General features: G+C 39.9%; 1 protein-coding gene across 1 annotated transcript in view; it reads left to right on the forward strand.

Moving 5' to 3' along the window:
* LOC108777713 (homeobox protein BarH2) overlaps positions 1-8,979 on the forward strand; it is a 29,183-nt gene extending 20,204 nt beyond the window's left edge. Inside the window, exon 3 of the mRNA XM_018544669.1 lies at positions 8,115-8,979. Within this exon, the coding sequence (XP_018400171.1) occupies positions 8,115-8,979 (865 nt within the window). The remainder of the gene's footprint in view (positions 1-8,114) is intronic.
* The last annotated feature ends 425 nt before the right edge of the window (positions 8,980-9,404 follow it).

Below are 9,404 nucleotides of genomic sequence, written 5' to 3' on the forward strand. Positions count from 1 at the left end.
AAGGAAAAGAATAATTCCTGCAATTGTTTTAATTCGGCACTAAATTTTAATTTAAAACTAAATATATAAAATGATCTTATACAGACAATATGCATGTTTAAGAGTCATCACAAAGCTAAATGCGTTTAAAATTGTTCTAGACAATGTCAGAAATTCTATACAGGAAAGCATTTATGTACTAAAGAAAAAATTTTCTAGATCTAAGTAATATATTTTCTTGAATAGTGCTAAATATACATTTTTTTTATTGCAAATAAATATTTATTAAATGTAAACATATATTATTTGATTTAAGTAGTATTACTTTCTTTTTTTAATAAATATTAATTTACGGCAGAGAAATGTTTACTTAGTACTATTCCAAAAAAAAAATTATTCAGATTTATGAAATTTTTTTCAGTATAATCGGTTATTATTTCAAAACCGTCTTAAGCAATGTCTTAAGACACTAATACGACTTTGTAATTGATTTATGACATCTTATGCTTATTTCACACTGGACGCGTTGGATGATGATGAGCGACACACGAGCGATAGCCAATAAAAGTTCTGCTATTTTATACGTGGCGATGTATAGCACAGATCTCATTCGATATCTTTCAATAATGTCTTTTCAATACTTTTTTTCTTACTTATCACTTTCTCTCTCTCTATTAATAAATATTATATGTACATCATTTGGAACTTTTACATTCCTTAATGTCTGGTGTTTCGAGCATTCATCCTTGATATTTTGATTGAAAAAAGATTATTCTTTTAAACGTGTTTGTTCATTTTTATGATTTTATTATCAATGATAAAGCCTCAAATTGGAAACACGATTTTATCTTTTTATGTTAAAGATAAAACATTAAGATATGATATTAACGATAAAATGTTACGATTAAGAGATATCTAGGGAATCTTTTCAGTCCGGCGCGGTTTCAAAGTAAAAGCGAATTTTAGTTAGTCGTATTTTGCATTACATCATCACCTTGTTGCACTCATGACCTCCGTTCTATCTTTTGCACGTCCTGCGCGAGAGAGGATCCTGCCCTCGGAACGTGACTCGTAATTCTAAACTTATGCGGTAGCTCGAATTTTGTTTCTTCCTTTTTTTTATGAAACGACAACCGCACACCTACGTCGCTCGCATTTTTCGCGCTATCGCGTAATTCAATGTACGCTCTTGCAATTAACAGATGCGCACGCCACGCCATGAAAAAATATGTAAACCGCGAGGAAAAAAAAACACGAAGAGAAAAGAAAGGAATAATTCCAAAAGTTTGCATTTAATACGTTTGTATGGTAACGTCATTATATACTCTTGCGAGTTATAATGAGATATTCGTCGCTCGATATTTTTTCGTGACATAATAAGCAAACGTGATTCCATTAAATCCAAACAGTCTAGTAAGAGAAAACTCATTTGAGCTTAAAATTACGCTCTATCGTGTCCGACGTAACTGCATAGCTTAACGGTGATTTATTTGCCGGGCACGAGTTTCGAGCACGAGCGTAACCGCGTTAATGCTCCCCTCGAACGTGTGAAAGAAATTTGGTTGGCGACGTGGCTATTATCCCGCAGAGAGACTCTCGCGCGCGTTCTCTGAGAATCCTCCAGAGAGACCAGCGCGACTTCAACGAGACGCAAACTATACGCAAACCGAAGAAACTGCCTCGCGTGGACTTGATCGCGACGGCGAAGAGGGATGCGAAGGCTAAATCCTTCACACGGTTTTGCGCTCGTTACACGCAATCATGTCCTACACCGTGAACGCGCGCGTATTTTGCTACGCGCTTGGCTGGAGAAACGATAATCCGCATTCGCCAAGAATGCAAATGCATGGGGTCACCTCTATAACGGCGCCGAAATGCATTTCGCGAATAGAGAAATGACGAACGATCGTGGGGAGTACATTGGCCGTGATAGCGCTCGCGAATTAAAAACTGAAAATAAAGGAGAATTTATTTTTATGTTTTACGCTCGGCTGACATTCACGCTTGAAATTAATAGTGACATACGAGCGATAAATCTGACGCGACGAACGTGAATTTCTCTTCGACTCGTACACGAAAAATCGTGGCACTATACATGATAATGTTCTTCACAGTCAGATACGTCGACTTGACGTTTCTTTCGAATATAATTTTCTCAATCAGAGTACATTTTTCCACGTGGAAAACTTGGATAATTTTTTAGTATTTTACTTGGAAGAGATAATTAATAGACACGATCTGATGCAATCTTGTAAGATGACGTCTTCCTAATGCTCGGAGCACATCCGAATATGACTTCGACGATATTACTTCGCGGCGACGGCATTATGACATTGCGTCGTCACGATGTGACGACATCACCAGCGCATTACATACGTCGCGATCGTGAGAATTCGCTTCTCTCGGAGGGGGACTCTTCTCCTTCTGCCGCCGTGGAGCACCGGAAGAACAACGCGGGCTTCCCACGCCTCCGGTAAACCGCTTCATAACGGGTCGCCTTGATTTCGCGGATACTTATGTCGAATACGCTCGTTTCGATCGCGATTTACGTCACGGCAGCCGCGCGATTTCGTGCGCGATTCCGTGCCCCTCTGGGTCGCCGTGGAATTTCACGAAATAGCTAGAAAAACGGGGCTAATCGGATGGCGCGCGATAACAGTTGGGCATACCTGGTAACGACGTATTTGCATGCGAATTTGTCGGCTCTCCTCTTAGCTTGGATATAATCACCTGATTAACTTTTTTTTACCCTACAGGACGCTCAATCGGTGGGTTTAATTAACGTCACTACGAGTTCTTGTCCAAAACAAGGTCGCGTACATTTTTTTTGTAGTTCTGTTAGAAATCGTAATTTGCGACGTTCCGCAACCTTTATCGTATGTATACTTACGTATAATACAATCTATTTACTTAAAATTTGATTTAAAGAAAGACAAAAAATGCAAAAAGTACTCTAAAGACTAATACATTTCTAAATTAATATTAAATGAATCTCTATTTAAGTTTTACGAGATTCTAAAATTGTTTAAAAACAGGTCTGAATTTTGTTTGCAAAGATTAGAATTGAACGTTCAAAAGAAAGTTCCTAATTTTCGTACATATTAGGACCGTTTTATGTTTACATTTTATTTTCCTTTATGAGAAATTATTTAAATGTTATGTGTGTGAAGGAAAATATATAATAGAATTAAAATGATCCCCGAACGATCGCAAAAAATGTAGATTGTATGCTCTTTTGCAGAATTTATTATTATTTAAGTACGTATCTCAAAATTCATTATTAAAAAGCATTATAAAAAGCATTATATTAGTAATAATGATCGTACCATGTGTTCATATAATATAATCATTCTATCTTTCTCTGAATATCAATGCGATTTCGGACAAGCTTTACATTATGAAACATGTGTCTCGTAATCATTGAGGCGAATAATTTGAAAATATATTATCCTTTCTCTCTTTATCATATCTTTCTTTCTTTCTCTCTCTTTCTCTCGGTCTCGCTGTCACCATTATTACCACAAAGCGCCCTAGCGGCTTCAGGACATTAGTGTCGCACAGGCCTGTAACCGCAAAAGTAGCGAATAGACCCAGCTACCATTATAAATGCATTAACTCTCCCCTTAGTTTTCGCCCTCTCCTTCTATGTGCCATTTTTGCACTTTTGGCTGTTACAGTTGAACATTCGTGAGTCTTCGTCTTTGGCGAATCACGTTTATCGCTTTCATCTCTCTAATCGTCGGAGCTTACTTCGTTGCGTGCTTGAAACATGTCAGTAAATTAATTGAATTTCGGATTTAACATTTCTAGAACATTTCCCACTGAAGGCAAAAATGAAGAATAGACCGTAATAACAATAAGTATAGTAAGCCTATTTTACAATGCGCTCTTTGTTTCCTGTTTATTGCATTTTATCTCTTGATTTCTTTCCTGTTTACAACCATTCTATTGGCAACTATATTCCGTATTTCTTGTTTTTTTCTTCCGAAGTTTATTAATTTTTATCTCGAGCAATACAAAACGAAAAACACGATAGCAAGATGTAAAAAAAATAGCAAAGAGCCAGAAACAGGAAACAAAATGCACATTGTAGAACAGGCTTTATAGAATGATATAAAATCTTCGTTATTTTATCATCATTAATTCTTGTAAATATTAACATATGATCGAGTAAGAAAATACGAGAAAGGTGAAAGGAATAATAATTTGTTAAGCACAGTGACAGTAATTTTCGAGTCGATTGACATTTTTCGTAATCACTCGGATGCGTTTCAAGTCTCTCGAAGGGCATCGCGTAAGTCACCCCAAACTTTCTAAGCAACACGTCACTCTGATACTCGACAATGACGGCAGGGAATGCGCCACTCGCAGAGCGATGCGATCGATTTTCGGGAGTTTGTCGCCGTAAGAAAGAACGGGAATTTTTTCCAACGCTGTCACGATTCGAAGAACTGCACGATCATTAAGGATAGAAGCGTGATGGAAGCGATCGTTACACTTTCTTCGCCAATCTCCAACCCTTCTCTCTCATCCTCTTTTCTCGTTTCAGTCGAGCGAGATCAAGCAGCCCCTCGAGCACCTCAGAAGCGATAAATCAATGACTCTTCTCGTCTCTCCGTCTTCCTTCCCCGTCCCTCCCTCTTCGAATCCCCCGTTACTTCCGGCCTCCCTAGCTCCTAGCGGACGACTATAAAAAGCCAACGGGCAATTAAGGGTGTTTTAGAGTGGCTGCACTCGAAAATCGCCGGCCAACCCCAGTCGAAAGTGGGGGAATTAAAAAACATTACTCATCATATAATCGCACGAGCGATTCTCGGCGCTGTCTGTCACCGTCGCCCTCTCTCTCTCTCTTTCTCTCTCTCCTCTCTCCCCGTTTTCCTATCCTTCTCTCTTTCTCTTTGATTCTCGCGCTCGGACACGCTCGTCCTTCTTGCGCCTCCGACGTGCCGGCAGAAAAATGAGAAATGATCGTGGCTCGATTCAGAGGTGCCTGTTTAAAATTCATGAACGATTTTACTGCAACCTCCCCTATCGCAACCCGTCACAAAAGGGCGAGCAGAGCCATATCGAGAGAGGGGGAAGGGAGAAATAAAGAGAGAGAGAGACAGTGAGATAGTGGCCCACATTCGCGACTATACATCAGAACAAATCGCGAGAGAAAGAGAGAGAGAGAGAAGGAGAGAGGGGAGGGCTCGCACCCCACGAAATATATTAATTGCCGAATTTTCCGTGCGAGCTGCATATCCGTTAGAGCCGCTTTGTCCCTTGCCAGGCGCGGATCTCTTGATTATTAATTACTCGGACCACCAAGTACACCCCACTCTACCCTCCTCTCCTCGTAACTATTACTCTGTAACATTTCCAGTTATGTTTCGAAGGTATACGATCTTTTTTTTATTGCGGCCGCAATTTTAACAAAAAAAAAACTGTAACAAATGTACACATTGTGTTGGTGCCCGTTAATTATCGTCGGAATTTTATGCGAATCGTTGAATTTTTATTGAGTTAAGAGACAAAGTTAGTTTGATTTATCATTGTGAATAAAAACGACCTTCAAAGGTCTCGAGGGGAGTGCAATTCGTCGACTGAATTTCTAAAATTTAATTAGACGTTACACCAATGAAACGAGATAATTAAATAGAAGCTATCAATATATGATTACCGATAGTTTCTGTTTAATTATATATTTAATTATCTCAATTAAATTTTGCATCTCTGATCGAAATTGTACAATCTGTCTCTCTTTAACTATTTGTGATCACAATACAATTGATTTTACGACGTTTATGGACGTCCTGATTGATGTTCTAAATTAAAATATTTGGTGTAACCACAATTATATATATCATATTTATGATTTAATTAGTTATAGTTACAAATAACAATATAGCATTTAGATACGTAGTATGTATACACATATATATGTGTATATATATATAACTTTTTTCGAAGGGCGATAGTAGCAGGGGTGGCAAAAACTACTTGCACTTATCGAGCAAGAACGTCGGATGTAATTCACGCCTCGCCGCCACGAAAGGGTTGTAATTTTCTTGATATTATTCATGAACGTTATGGCAGGTTGGCTCATGTAATATAATAGCCCTTCACAGTCGTTTTCTCTTTACGTACATTTTTCTCTGTCTTATTCGCCTCATTTCGTATTAAGCCGCTCGACGCGGCACTTTAATATATTTCTCTTATAAAGGGCGAGTTCCCCTAATCGCGTGAGCACGCGCTCTTATATCGTGTTTATCAAACGAAAAAAAGTTCATAACGTTTTCGATTATTATACGAAGGTTACAAGTCCGATAATTCGTAAAATGCTGCTACTTTTTAGATTCTACATTTTTTTTTCCACTTTTGTCATCTTATTAATAAATCTTATAGGCAAAGAATAATTTTACAATTTTTGTTATGAAAACATAAAAATCATTTTTATTGTCGTCTTTCCACAATAAAAATATAATACAACATGTCTCTTCTTTAAAAATATACAATGAGGGAAAGGGGGGGAATTCTTCACTATCAATTTAAAACGAATTATTAAAGTATAAGCATAGCTTTCATGATTGATACATTTTCAATAAGTGCAAATATCGATATTCGAGTACATAATTCTCATATTTCATTTATTTTCAAAAATTGACTTAAAATTAATGGAAGATTCTCTATCCATGTCTTCGTAATAACTCGAATAAATATTTCGCTCTCCGTATGCTCGCATGATGTATGTTATTTTCTTTCTATTCCATTTTCTGACACACACACATTACAATTCTGTTTTTAGTATCCAAATCGCACATGCATGTGCTCCATGCACGCCATTCGAAGATTCCGTTGGGCGTAATCGGTTTTACTGTACGACCGATCGCGCGAATGTAATTCGCGTTTTGCTTCTGTGAAAAGTATCGTGATTTTCGCGGTATGATTTGCAATGTTACCGAGCAATAATGTCCGGTTAATATGGCCTTCGGCAAAGAATTTCACCTTCTGTCTCCCTTCATGTTTCATAGCGTTCGTTTCGTCCCCGTTACACGATATCAACCCCCCAGACCACGGCCTGTTGATATATCTCTGTCTCGCGCGCGCTCTAAGGGCGCTTTTACGTTCGCAGGTGCGGTTCAGGTATATGTATCTGTATATATATCCATGCATGCACGTATGTGTGTGTGTGTGTGTGTATGTGTGTGCGTGCCATGATACGCGATGATTAGGCACTGAAACTCCACGGGCTATTTGTTAGTATAATAAGCTCCCGGTAGTGTGGCCAACGTAACCACTTGGCGGCACGCCACCCCGTTTTAGCGTAATTGTCCCAGATCGAGATTTACATACGTGAGGAGGGTGAAGAGAGGCACTGCGAGGGAGGGAAGGGGCCGGTCCCAGGGAGAAATTGCAGAAAGCTCGTGATTGCTTCGGGTGGCGGTGGCCTCGAAAGCCACTATATAGTCGATCCTTATGCCGACGAAACTTGGCGCTACAAACGGAGGAACGAACAGCTGAAATACTTGGAACGGATCTTATCGTTCGCTATTAGAATCTGGAAAACTACCGTGGAACTACGCTATGCTCGCATGTGCTTCCGGCGATCAAACCTCACATCGCGATATCGCAGCTTGCACGGGCCCGCCGTTTGACATTGGTAGGCCTAACTTAGATCTATTTGGCCGATATTACGTTATAAGAATAACGATCGCCCTGATGTAAATGTCTTGAATAGCCGAGTCGTTTTTCATCGCTGGTCATTACTGACGTATAGCCTTCATCAAAATACTGAACACGTCAGTGGATTTTATGATTCTTTTTTAGTGCCGATGTACAGCATTCTTACGCGAGTATGTATACTGAATTAGTTTAAAAATATCAAAGTCGTAAATTTATTCTATAGATATTTTACTCTCACATTATCTTATCGTTACAAAATTTTCATATCACATGACTGATACATTTCTGTAATGTAATTTAAATTTTGTCGAATTTTGTATTCAATACTAAAGTAATATGTCAACGTAATAATCTTCTCTTATCTTCAAAGAAATTCTTCATTCTTTGAACGAAAACTTTAATGTAAATAAATTGCAAAAACTTTTACTACGAAATTGTTGCTCATGTGCTTGCTTCCTTTGTACTTTCAGAACGAAATGGAAGCGACAAACGATCGTGGGCTTCGAGATCATGGCCGAAAATAATTTCGCTGTCGCCGCCTTCCAGCATCTATACAGCGGCAGTACCGTCCCCGCACATCCTGCCGCAGGACGCTACTGGCAGTATCCCAGCGCGCACGCGTTACCCGCAAACGGATTCTTCTATCAGCCATCATCGACGGCGGCGCCTCTGCAGAAACCACTTCCCTATCGTCTATATCCGCCTATGATTCTAGCGGGGCCAAGTAATCCTCTTGGCTCTTTGACCGCGAGCTCCAGTCTGTCGACCCTGAGCAACTATTACAGGGACAGCCCGGAGATGGCCGACGGTCGGGATTCCTCGAGGAAAAGGGACAGGAGCAAGAGCCCGGAATCGAGAGACAGATCGCCAACTAGAAAACCGGCAAGACTGTACCCGCTGCAAATGATGCAGGCGGGTCCTAGCAATCCTCTTGGCACACTGACCACCTCCAATCTCACCAATATGAATAACTATTACAGAGGTAGTCCGGAGTTGATGGAAGGTAGGGAGAATATGGACAGGTCGAGGAAGCAAGAAAGGAGCAGTAAGAGTCCGGACTCCAGGGACAGATCACCCTTGAGGAAAGACGTTAGATCATATCCCTCGACGATGATTCAGGCAGGTCCTAGCAATCCTCTCGGGCCCCTCGCACCCACCTCGAATCTGAACAATTATTACAGAGACAGTCCGGAGATAATGGATGGACGAGAAGGTATGAACCGAACGCGACAACGTGACAGAAGTCAAAGCCGGGACAGATCACCTGTGCAGAGAGAGGACAGTCCTCGAAGTGTAAGGGCTGACAGCGATGAAGAAAGCATACACGATATCTAGGACATGGAGATTCCCGGTACCGACGGTGGCACGTCGGGTGTATTGCACGAGGAAGACCAGTATGTCGTGCAGGATAATTAGGAAACGTGTGGAATGGATTAATTTCCTCACGACATCACGTCACCTCGGAATAAATGAACTAATGGCGAACGCGAAGAGTTAACATCAGAAGATAAGGGCAACTATCAAGGGATGGATGATCCTTTTGAAAATTGTATCGTGTGAATCGAGCAGCTATTGAAACATATGGGCAAGCTTGAGAATACTGATTGATGCGATAACTCATTACGAGACACTGATACGAATAATTAAAATCGAATTCACTTAACTAGCATTAATCAGGCAATTTCGAACGAGATAACGAAGTCGCTCAAATTTCAGCAGCTATTGCATTAACAGTTCATAAATAAACAAATCGATATCCA

Source organism: Cyphomyrmex costatus, unplaced genomic scaffold (assembly GCF_001594065.2).
Source record: "Cyphomyrmex costatus isolate MS0001 unplaced genomic scaffold, Ccosl1.0 scaffold457, whole genome shotgun sequence".
Taxonomy (NCBI): Eukaryota; Metazoa; Arthropoda; class Insecta; order Hymenoptera; family Formicidae; genus Cyphomyrmex; species Cyphomyrmex costatus.